This window comes from Peromyscus eremicus, chromosome 7 (genome assembly GCF_949786415.1).
Source record: "Peromyscus eremicus chromosome 7, PerEre_H2_v1, whole genome shotgun sequence".
Taxonomy (NCBI): domain Eukaryota; kingdom Metazoa; phylum Chordata; class Mammalia; order Rodentia; family Cricetidae; genus Peromyscus; species Peromyscus eremicus.
This window is the reverse complement of record NC_081422.1, coordinates 10,049,448-10,061,988: the sequence shown is the minus strand read 5'-3', so window position 1 is coordinate 10,061,988 and position 12,541 is coordinate 10,049,448. Positions and strand designations below refer to the sequence as shown.

General features: G+C 43.6%; 1 protein-coding gene and 1 non-coding gene across 2 annotated transcripts in view; one reads left to right on the top strand and one right to left on the bottom strand.

Annotated features, from left to right (window-relative positions):
• Window positions 1-12,541, bottom strand: part of Maml2 (mastermind like transcriptional coactivator 2) — a 336,705-nt gene that overhangs the window by 93,662 nt on the left and 230,502 nt on the right. The window contains exon 2 of the mRNA XM_059267306.1: window positions 6,383-8,014. Within this exon, the coding sequence (XP_059123289.1) occupies window positions 6,383-8,014 (1,632 nt within the window). The remainder of the gene's footprint in view (window positions 1-6,382; window positions 8,015-12,541) is intronic.
• Window positions 1,355-1,461, top strand: LOC131915801 (U6 spliceosomal RNA). The gene has a single exon (XR_009380442.1). It is a non-coding gene; the product is annotated as a U6 spliceosomal RNA (small nuclear RNA).

The window sequence follows — 12,541 nt, the reverse complement described above, 5'->3', positions numbered from 1 at the left end:
AGGCCAAAGTTGCTCAATAAGAAAAGGGTGAAAGAAAAAGTAGAACTGAGGAGAATGATAACTGGACAAAGACCCAGAGTAGAGATGCGAACCAAAGCTCAGATTCCGAGGCATGCGCACTCTTGCGTTTACCCATGAAGACCCGTGGAGCACCCAGGAGGGGCTACCAGAGCTCCCTGTCGGCCAGAGGCAGGGCCGAAGCTCAGGTTCTGTAAGAAGACTAATGTGGAGCTTGCTGTGATTCAGGGTGGAGGGAATTCACAGAGGAATGGAAGGGAAAAAGCAGGACAGCCGCCCCCTCACTTGCATCCTGGGAGACCTTGAAAACTTGATTTTGCAGGTCACAGAGGACAACAGCTTTTCACTATTACAAACCACTAGATTTATTGTTTGGAGAATACAATTCAGACTCATCTCACCAACTTCCATCCGTGTTATGTAATTAGTGTTTAGAACTTTAGATCTCTCTCTCTCTCTCTCTCTCTCTCTCTCTCTCTCTCTCTCTCTCTCTCTCTCTCTCTCTCTCTCCCACCCCGTGTGTGTGAGTGTGTCAAGAAAATGCACATGTAAATTTGATCTTCAGTGGTGAAATACAATATAAAAAAATAGAACCGTAAGATGATCTACTCATGTGACACCTCTCTCATCCTAGCAGGCTAAACATTTGTACAGTTTTTTTTCTAATTTCAAATACATTATTGTAGAAACCTTCCAAATCTCACATTTTTGTTTCTGCCTCCAATGAACCATGATTGTGCAAATTTACTGATTAATGCTCTAAATGGTTTTTTTCTCTTTTTTTTTTTTTACTTCTTTGGATCTCATCAAAAGAAGCCACAAAGCCCTCTAAACAAATAACAACTGACAACGGGTTAGAAAAAGCAAGACTAATTAGAATAGGTGCAGAGGAGGCTCTTGTTACAGGAATATCTGTCAGGTTTTCCATTAACCTTCCTGCATTTCCATCTCTAAGATCAAATCTTTTTCTTAACCCTACACCCTTTCTTTTCCTAGTTCAGAACTTGGTGTTCAGCAGGCTAAATGAGCTCCTGATGCACTAAGGCTCCTGTGAGTATGTGCCACTCTGAAGGCCTTCAGATGAGAATAAAAGAAGCGATTTTCCTGACTGTAGAGTTGGGCCTTGTGTATTATGATTCAAGGCTGACATCCTCCCCTATTATTGTGCTTATTTCTTTATCAATGGATACAGGAGTTGGTGCTCTATGCTAATACATACCATTTTGCCATGAGCAAAAATACCAGAATAATATAATAAAATTGAATAGAAAATGGGTACCCAGCAAATAGATCTGTTCTGTGAAAGGATATACTAGCATGTTTAAGAGTAATTGTGGTGCTTGCTTCGGCAGCACATATACTAAAATTGGAACGATACAGAGAAGATTAGCATGGCCTCTGCGCAAGGATGACATGCAAATTCATGAAGCGTTCTATATTTTTTTAAATAAACAAAAAACAAAACAAAAAAAGAAGTTAAAAATTTTTATTTTCAAATTTGGTGCAAGTGTTATGCCCAAGATTGTCAGATGGGGATGCTACCTTGTAAATTTTCTTATTTATTGGTAAAATGTTTTGGTTTAAAATTAATTTTATTAATTTTAATAAAATTAAAATTATTAAAAAAAAGAGTAATTGTGATGGCTTAAGAAATGTCTCTGTGGTTTTACTCTCGATGGATTGTGAAGGATTGGGACAAGGTCGTGTATGAGTCTAGTGAGAATCCATAAATCACGGCAGATGCTAAGCCTTCCTCCAAAAGCTCTTTGATGGGAAGATCTATACCTTCCTGAGAATTTAGACATATAAAGTGCATATAAAGTGCATATAAAGAAGGTCTTTTGATCTTTAATTCTCAGTTTCTCATATGCTGTAGGTGCTTGGCATGTTTTTTCTACATGAAGTAATGAATGTAAGAATTACAATTTTATCTTATTGTGAAACTGGGAGTGACTCTGAATAGGCTCTTGAATCCTAATGGATGAAGCAAAAGGATGGAAGAATTTTCTTTATAATTTAGAACATCTAACCAAACTTCACAATCTTTGCATTAAAAATTAAGTCTTGGGCTGAGGAGCCAGCTCGGTTGGTAAAGTGTTTGCTGTGCCAGCACAATGCCCTGAGTTTGACTCACATGACAAACCCAGGTGTGCTTGGAACACCAAAGCTAGGGAGGTGGTGAGAGGGGGGCCCGGAGGCTTTCTGGCAGGCCAGCTTATGTCAGGACAGGGCCTGAGGAACAACACCGGAGGCTGACCTCTGGCTCCCACATGTATACACACTTGCACACATATCCCTACACACATGTACCTGCACACACACACAGAGATCTATTTTCATCTTTATCTGGGATGCACCACATGAGCCTAGCAACCAGAGAAGAGTATGCCTGTAACATGAAGAAAAGAGTTCATTAAAAAAATTCACCTGTTTATTTAATTTAAGAGAGAGAGAGAGAGAGAGAGAGAGAGAGAGAGAGAGAGAGAGAGAGAGAGACCTTTACAAGCCCCATCACTGATTCTATACTTCATTTTTTCTCTCAGTTGTAGTATCCAAATCCAGAACTGTGCCTGGCACACAGTAGGCACTCCACATTTTTTGAATTAATGGGTGCATGAATTCAAGGTAGTGCCAATATTAAGAATGAAGCAGAAGAATGAGGCTAGCCTAGAATCCTTGATTCTAGAGTTCTGGAGGAGGGACAGACCAGGAGACTGAAGAGGCCCATGGATTTGGAGAAGACAAGTCAGTGAAATCCCCTGAAGTTCTGAAAGTTCAAAACACTTGCTCAGAATTACAGCTTAGAAATTCATTTTGTGTCTTGGTCTAAGCATTCGTTTTATGAAGAATTAAAACCAAAATTTTCTTTGTAAGCTTCAAAGATAAATGATAAAATAGCAAAGATAAAATGAAAATATAAATATAATGCTTCTGGCCTGCCAATAATAGCCCATAACTAGCCTGTATCAACTTTTTTCCTTCTTGGCAAGATGTAGCCAAGGTACTTCATAACTGAAGTCACCAAATGGCCACAGGCCTTTGGCAGTAACTGCTTAGCTTCTCTTAGGTTCTCTCTTATCTCCTTTCCAGATTTCATACTCCTTACATTCACCTTTGGCCATAGGCCTCTTTCTTCTTCTGGTCTCTCTTCTGATTGCTTCCTAGGCTGTTAGCTTTTTAACTCCTTTCTTCCTCTGACCTGGATCTTGTCTCTAAATCTAGCTCCTGACACTGGCCCAGTTTGATGACCCTCCAGCTAACCTCCAGCCTCCAGCAGAGGCTTGGATGCTATATTCTATAAAACTTTGAATTCAAGATGATTTTCCATTTAAAAAAAGTGTTTTTTTTTTTTTATCTGATTCAAGACTTCTATCTTCTGTCTGCACGTTCATTGGCTAGTAATGCTTAGACGTATTGTCAGAATACGAGAGCTAAGCTGATTCTTCCACCAGTACCTAGTGCAGCTTGAAAACAGCTCTGGGTCTTTGTATTTAAGGCATATGCAAAATTACTATAAGAAGGTGGGAAGGAGGGCTGGCTATTGCTTGATTGACACCGATGGTTGATAGGAAATGTGGAGGATCCTCTTGCCTAGGTAGGGAGAGTGGGATGAGGCTCTTAGGATTTGATTGAGGAACTTGGCTTTCTACTAAGGGGGAATGTATAAATTTATGTTTCAGTCACAACAAACCATCCATTCACTGGCTGAATTCCCTTCTAGGAGTTTCAGACATGGAGAATTCTAAACCAAATATAGAATCCATTTGAGTTGCATAGATCCAGTGTTAGGACAGAAATATTCACACTTTCAGGCAACTGGCCATATGGCTTTGAAAAAGAATGCATTTTTAGTTCAAGAGAGAAGATCTTTGGAAATAAAAAAAACATTTTGAGTCCTAATAAACCAGTAAGTCAAGATGAACCATGCAATGGGAGGCCATTGGCTGTTGTGTGGAAAGACAGACCTTCAGCCTGAAGTGCTCTCAGCATGTCTGCCCCTTCTTAAGGTTGTTTTTACAAGATGAATATTTTCTTGGCATACTCATTGACAAATGTGGAAATGGTCTTGACCATTGAGAGACGGTTGCTGATTTGGCTATCAGCATGCATTGGTGTGCTTGAGCCCTGGAAGCTGGGAAGGATGGAGAGATGAGGATGAAGAGGTGTGCACAGTTGGTGATACCAGTAGTGGGTCTAGGAATAAGATGGGGGATGCTGGTGGTGGGAGCACCATATATATATATTTCCTATTGGAGACTGTGTATTTTTGTTAGCTGCACAATGTTTATCGTCAGGAAGCTCAAGGATTTACAGATTTAAAAAATCCTTTTGTTAACAGCTCCGAAAGCTAGAAGAAGTCAGAAATGTTCTGTCCCCAAAGACTTTAATCTTTTATGCAGATTATTTTACTAGGGATTAATAGACGAAAAAAGTTTCTTGACGGTCCTTCTAATGATCTACTATGGCATTCATTTCCCTACAAACCCTACCCATGAGCTATATTTCCTCGTGGCTGGACTCAGTGGTTCTGAAGCAGACCATGGGACTTCTAGCTCGCTTTTAATCACCAGAGTTTAGAAAGATGTTGAGCCTGTCTGTGCCTCAGTTCTATGACCTGTAAGATGGGAATAATTAACCCTTATATGGGTTAAATGAGGCACTTCAAGCCAGAGAGACCTCTGGAAGTCAACCTCCCTGTAGGGGAAGTTATCAATACATACATTTAATTACTATGTCATCGTTGATTGTTTCCACGGTTGTAAATCTAGTCAGAGAAATTGACCTGTTACACGCCTATGGCAGTGTTGGGTGGCTGAAGAACCAGCAGCAGTTTTCTTTTATTTCTGCAGTACTGTTCACCCATTAGAATTCATGTCCTTAGTATGGCCTGTGTTAGTCTGAAGCCTCCTTTTCATGAGCACTTGCTTCCTTAAGGGAAACATTTTGATTATTTGCGGCACTTAACACTAGAACGAGGATAACCCTCATTTACTGTGCGGTCTTATTTGGGAATCGCCTTGTTTCACTCTCCATACTAGCCCAGCAGACCCCATTTTTAACACCACTGCTCCACCATAGCTTGAGGAGCAGCAGAGAGAGTGTCTGCAAGTGGCTTATGGAGGCAACAAGGAGTGTCAAGAGAGAGTTTGAACCCATGCTTATCCAGGACAAAATGTTTGCACATGGTGTTGGAAGGAAGTACTCTGATACATTTTTAAGTCATCTGAAATTGTCTGTTTTATAAAAGAATTATATGACTATTATGCCATATTAATGTTGTAAAATATACACAAGTCTACCCAAGTCCATTCCATGGCTCATAATTAGAACACACACACACACACACACACACACACACGCACGCACGCACGCACGCACGCACGCACGCACGCACACGCACACGCACATGCACACACATGCACGCACGCATGGTGGGGGTGGGGAGAGAGGGCTGAAATCTTATGCCCCCCAGCTGGCAGTCTGCAGTTTTTCATTCTCTGCCATACAACTTGCTGTCCCATGGTAATGCACATCTGCCAACAACGTGAACAATGCAATATTCAAACTTCTTCCTTCCTTTCAGGAAGAGATTGCTCTACTGAGTTTCCTGGAGATGTTCTGGGGGGAGTGACCAATTTCTTAACAATGTTTACCAGGGTAGAATTAAACCTCTATTTAACCTAAAACCAAAGGATCTAAGACAACTATGGATTTATTTCTGTTTTTAGTTTCTTATTTTGCTCTTGTCCTGATTACTGCATCCTTTATCACTACCCCAGGCACAATTCTTTATGGAAGCCCTTCCTGATTCCTCTTGCTGGAAGGCCTTAGAGTTCTCACATCATTGCTCTTTCTACGCAGCATTAAAGTGATAGTTTAAGGTACTCGGCTCTGTCTCTAGATGGTGCCTGAGGTTTCAGGCTGGCAAACAGATTGTGAGCATTGAGTCACGTGGGATCTATAGGAGAGGCTGGGGAGTGAATGCAACAGTTGGCCACATCAGTGACTACTCTCAACATACCTCTAGCCTTGTTCCAATGCTCAACCTTAACCACACTGTCTTCTACGTAGTAGCGTTCAATTCATATTAACCCGATTTTCTGGTTGGATGAATGAACACCAAGCATGTCATGATCTGATTGACAACTGGATATATCACCAAGGCAAGCCCCAAAGCAATGACAGCATATAAGAAAACATTAGTGCTTGCTCTAGATGTACTGAGAGAACCAAGCTCCTATGAGCCCACAGGAACCGATGGGTTTCTGGTATTAATCACGTCTCACCACAAGCATAAGAATATCCCATAATAACCAAATTAATCATTTGTGGGAGCTCTGGGGTGGAGTACCAGAGCCCTTACCTGTCTGTGCTGTTGAGTGACTTGATATCCCAGGCCTGCGATGGACTGATTCTGCATTTTCTGAAGCATGAGCTTCTGCTGAAGTGGCAAGGGAGACCTCAGCAAAGGCTGGCTTGATAAAGGTTGGGTGGGTTGGGACGGTGGCTGCTGCTGCTGCTGCTGCTGCTGCTGCTGCTGCTGCTGTTGCTGCTGAGCTGCTATTGAGCCTTGCTGTTGGTGTTGCTGCTGCTGCTGCTGCTGCTGCTGCTGAGCCACCAAAGAGCTTTGTGGCTGTGGCTGCAGCTGCTGCTGCTGCTGCTGAGCTGCCAATGAGCCTTGCTGCTGCTGCTGTTGCTGTTGCTGCTGTTGTTGCTGCTGCTGCTGAGTGTAGTGCAGGAGAGAAGGCTTGCTCTGGGAAGGCAAAAGAGAAGGCATCTGCTGGTTTGCTTGGTCTGAGTTAAAATGGAACAAAGGCTTGGTGTTGCCATGTCGGGCTTCCAAGGTTGGGTGTGGGTTGTTAATAAAACTTCGACTGAGATCCTGAGGCTTTTGCTGCAGAAGCACATCCAGGTGTCCAGCCTGGGCTGAGGGGCTAGCCTTGTACGTATAGTTGGCCACTGCTTTGGACTGGTTGCTGCTGCCAGCTACCCCCGGCATGGGTGATCCCTGTGGGCTGAATGGCTGCTGGCCGAATGAAGGACTGGGGATCTTTTCCTGTACAAATGCTCCTGGGGATGGCCCAGCAGAGGATGGCAAGGCTGGCCAGCTGGGAGGGGTCTGCTGCTGCTGCTGCTGCTGCTGCTGCTGCTGCTGTTGCTGCATCCGAGCATGCTGCTGGCGGTTTGCAGCTATCTGCTTGAGCTGTTGGGCGTGGGACACTTCTTGCCAGCTTGGCAGGGCCCTATTTGCTCCTGATGCTGTCTGAAGCTGAGGCTGACTCTGGGGGACTGTGGGGACTGGGGATGAAGTGGAGAGAGCAGAGTTGGCCAAGGAGAATGCAGGGCCAGCTGACGGGGGCCTCAGTTGGGGAGAACCTGCCGTGCCTTGTGTCAAACCAGGAGAATATTCACTTTTGATAATGATCTTCTCCATGGGCAGGGAAGGCCTAGGTGTACTCCGCTGGCTTTGCTGACCCAAGTCAATGCTGAATGGGTCATCCTGCTTAATGGTGGCGTTGATCATGTTCTCCAGCTCCAGGTCACTCATGGGAGGTACTGATATGTTGGTCAGCTCATTGAACAGTTCCTGCAGCTCAGGGTCCATCAGTTGCTCTCCAGGGTCATCTCCAAACCTATTAGTAAAAACACTCTCCTGTGTCATTTGGTCATCCACGTGCTTACTGCAAGACAGGGCTGCCCCCGGTTCTTTCTTCACCTCCTTCAAGCCCATGCTAAACACAGTGTTGCCAGGAGAGTGTGTAGGAGGGGGCAGAGTGCTAGTCTTCCTCAGGGGTGCTTGGCTCATGGTCAGGGTCCCCGGCATCATATGACTTTGTCCATTGTTTACTGGGAGGGGCCCCTGACCTGTGGAAAGGTTCTCCCCAACCCTGATCCTTTTGACATCGAGGAACGAGCCATCAGCAAAACCATTGGGTCCCCTGCTGTTGGCAGGAGACAGGTTGATTATTTGTTTTCTTTTCAAGGAGCCCTGGAGCTGAAAGACAGAAAGGAAATAAAACAGACATGTTTAAGATTTCAATTCAGTTATAGCCAAGAGTACTGTTATACTTTATTTTTTAAAAAACAGCATTATAAGGGTACTTATTTATTTCTATTATATGTGTTCAAGTGTTTTTCCTGCATGTATGTCTATGTACCACCTGCATGCTTCATAGCTGAGGAGGCCAGAAAAGGGTATCAGATCCCCTGGAACTAGAGTTATTGATGGTTGTGAGCCACTATGTGAGTGCTGTGAATTGAATCCAGATCTCCTAGAAGAACCCAGATGCTCTCAACCCTTGAGCCATCTTTATAGCTTCTGTGCACAATGTTTAAACCTTTAATTAAAAAAATGCAAACAAACTTTATTTTGGTTTTTGGAGACAGGATCTCATTTATTCCAGGTTGGTCTCAACCTTGCTATGTAGCGGAGGGTACCCTTGAACTTCTGATCTTCCTTCTTTGGCTTGAGTGGCTGGGATTACAGCTGTCCACCACCATACCCAGGTTTGTGGTGCTGGGTATGGAACCCATGGCTTTAGCATATGAGGCAAGCACCTCAGTTACGGTTCCTGCCTACAACACCAAATTTAAATATCTGCTCCCCCAAGGAGACCTAGCCGGGAACGCAACGGGACGCACAGAAGAAAATGAAATTTGTTTAGAGGCAACAGCAATTCCCATGATTAACACACAAGTTAATAGGGAAAGGATTCTTCAAACACATGAGGACTTATTCCCAGTACCTAAGCATGCTTCCTTCTTTTACTGGAATAGAGAAAAGTATCTCTCACACATGCACACACTACCCTAGGCAGCTACATACTCAGAGTGCTCACACTTTGACCAAGTTGGGAAACACCAATAAGTTTAAGGAAGCACAAAATTTCTAGCTTCTTTTTATACTCCTTCCAGAGTTCAACTTTACCTTCATTGGTATCTTCTAAATAAGTTAGAATAGCTCTCAGGTCAGGGAGACCTTCTGAATATCACTCATGAATTTTTCTTTATATAATCCCATCACTTTGCATTTAGGGCTGTGATGGGCTGTATAACAAGAAGAGTTATTGTCTGGACTCAGCCTTTTGCCACATCTTGGCCGTTCCCAGATCCTTCTTCCTCACTTAAGATCTAGGATGTCTGGGCCTCTTCATGCTGGAAGGGACGATGCTCTGTGGAATTGCATTTATTAAGTGAGACCTTTTTCTTCTGCTGCTGCCTTAGTTAATGTTCTATAGCTACGAGGAGACACCACCACCACTGCAACTCACAAAAGAAAGCATTTATTTGGGGGTGTGCTTACAGCTTCAGAGGGGTTAGCCTGTTGTCATCACGGTGGGAAGCCAACAGGCATGGTGCTGGAACTTTGCATCCTTGTCTGCAGGCCGCAGGACTAGAGAATGACACTGGACCTCAGATGGACTTTTAGAACCTCAAGGCCGCCCCTGGTAACACATCTCCATCAAGGCCATGCCTCCTAATTCTCCCTAAACAGTTCCACTACATGGGGACCAAGAACTCAAACACGTAAGTCTGTGTGGGGCAGCCTCATTCAGACACCACAGCCACAAAACCTTGCAATAAAGCCAAGGTGTTGAGGAGCAGCATTGCAAATGTGTTCTGAGGAAAGGTCCCGGGAGCAGACTGAGCTAAGCTTCTGTTCCAACGCTGTCACTAGGCAAGTCTGAGTCTCAGTTTCCTCATCCGGAAAAATTCCTGTAGGAAGGAACACAATGCTCACCGTAGTAACTCTGTAAACTATAGTTTATAGGACGAGTCAATGGCTTGCTGTTTTTTGTATGTCTCTCCACAGCAATGTCTGTGCAGGTCACAATGGTCACAATGCCAAATTGCTACGTTTCTTTACCCAGTGAATAGACTGAACTCTGGGAATCTCCCATCCACGGCTCAATGTTGAAGGACCATGGAGCCATACCAATAAATGTTTAAAGAGGATAAAGCATTCATCATTGATACCCTGAACAAACAGTTTGTCTCTAAAGCAAGAGCTGTACCCACCACAGCGTGGCTTCTATGACTCTGGCCACAGACCTAAATTATTTAATGTCTGCTCAGGATAATTGCAAAGAAAGTCAAGGTTAAAATGCTTTTCAGAAAGTTATACCACTTCTCTCCCTCCCCTCCTTATTTATAGACAACCACTCGCCCTCTTAGAGATTTCTGAACTAAGGAAAGGAAATTCATAGAACTATATACACCCATATGCCAGGGATTTTAAACATGATGACATTATTCTCCAGCATCTGCCTAACCAATCATTAGATATACATTAGGTATGCATTTTTTTATAGATAAGAAAACTCAGGCTCATAGGGCTAAGTTCACTTTTCCAGGTCATAAAGCCAGTAAGTGGTAGGTCTGTTTGGGTCTAAAGCCTCCCATTTCCATCCTGTTATATTTCAGAGAGCTGGTCTAGGATCAAGGTTCTCCTGGTTCCATGACCATCATGGAACCTGGAGGCTGACCATCAAGTGGCGGTGAGTCTAGAGCCACCTTAGAAGGTAGGTAAATGGGGCAGACCTTACCCATGCTGGGCCAGTCGATCGTCCATTAAGATTGTAGACTTGAGAAAGTGAGACCAGAGGCACTAGTCTGGCTGCTTAGTGAGTCACTTGGGAGCTGTTACGGAGGCACAGAGGAAGTCTGCTTTAGAGAGAGTAGAAGCAGAGTGCAGAGGGTCTCTGGTTTTTCTGCATTCTTTGATACACTGCGGTGTCTTTAGAGTGACTTCCTGTCTGCTCAAGTTAGTATGAATGAGGCTTCTGTTACTAACCAAATGTTCTAACCCTGTCCCTCCAGAGTCCTGATGTCCCGTTAGTGATGAGCAAATTGCAGCCAAGGGCAGCGTTTCCCCAGCTCCTTTGCTGTCTGCCTCCTCTGATCACACAAGAATGGCAGCCAACCCCACATTAAGCAGAAACCCAAGGTGGCCACTGTGTAGGGTAGAGAAGAGGCCGGCCCAGAGAGTCAGCCATGATGCTTGTGTTTAATTTCAGAATGAGCAGCATTTGACGTGTCTTTTATCCAGTCATTAACAATGGAATCCATTCTATCTCTAGGTTTGCGTTTTCACCTTTGGTTTATTTTCCAATACTTTGAAAATACAAAAACATAAACCACTAAAAACTTGTTCTGCCAGATTTTTCTGTTGCTCCAGCACCCCACTCCAGGCCCGCACACACTGTGGGACACAGCCTGTTCTCTCTCTCTCTGTGGACTGCCAGGATCACAGAAGCAAGCTCAGCAGGAGCAATTGCTATCCCGTTTTTGGAAGTAGCAACACCAAGGGTCATTTATTCGGAACATTTGCACCAGACATTGAACTAAGCAAGCTCTTCTGGGTAAATAATTCTTAGAGCTCTCAGATACTTCAAAATAACCCTTTTTAGTGTTCTTTCAGTTCTTGTACCCTTCCCCTCTGTTTTCTAGATAAGAAAAGGTGAATAAAGACTAACAATTTTAGGTCACACACGTAGTCAGCAGTGAAACTAGGAATCCAGTCAAGTACTTGCATGGCGGACCTTGTTCTCAGACGTAAATACTGAAGGGCCAGGCACTGAAAGCTGATTCTGACATTGACTCACTTTGCCAGCTCAGCCTAGAAATTTCACTTCTCTCCTCTACGAGAAGATTTTCTTTGAGGTCATTTCCTACCCAAGCTTAGAGACTCGTAAACACAGGGCAAGTGAGGTTGGAAGGTAGCCACTAGCCATAGCTGAAGCAATACCTAAAGATGGGGATGAAAAGGGACATATGGTTCCATGAAGACAGAGAGGTGCCACTAAAACCCCATTGGGGTTAGGGATGCAGCTTATGATAGAGTGCATGCCTAGCACGCATGAGGGCCTGATTCTCAACACACACACACACACACACACACACACACACACACACACACCAAAAATCAAACGCCTTGAGGCATGACACTTTATCAACAGTATTTTATGAAGAGATTGTGTTGGAAATAGGCTGTATCCTACTTCCTAGAAGTTTTTAATCATAGCTGTATTACCAAGATCCATCAAATGTACAGATGTTGTAGACATGGGCTGAACTATTAGGACACTATAATCTAAATAATGCTCAAAATTTACATCTTTGAAGTGTTTCCTTTGCTGGAGTAAAATTCTTCCACCCAGACACATATGTTTGAATTATGGTATAGAGTCTCTTAAAGTTCCTAGTCAAACACAGCTGAGAAGGGACAGATATAGTCATTAAAACCTCCATGTGAAAGAGTTTCTCAGAAAACACAATGTCAATTTGGCAAAAGAAGAATCAGGACTCAAGAAGACACAACTTGGTAGTGGGTGACGAGTAGTGAGGATGTGATTTTAAATGTAGAATGGTGGAGGTCAGATCAGAGAAGCTGAGAGCTACACAGTTAGATCTTTGAGTAACTTGGGTGACATGGGACTGGAGAAAGGAGGAATATAAAAAATATATGCTACAGTACATGTCGCGAGGTGTAGAGGAGCCAGTAGCTTCCAGAGAGCAGTTC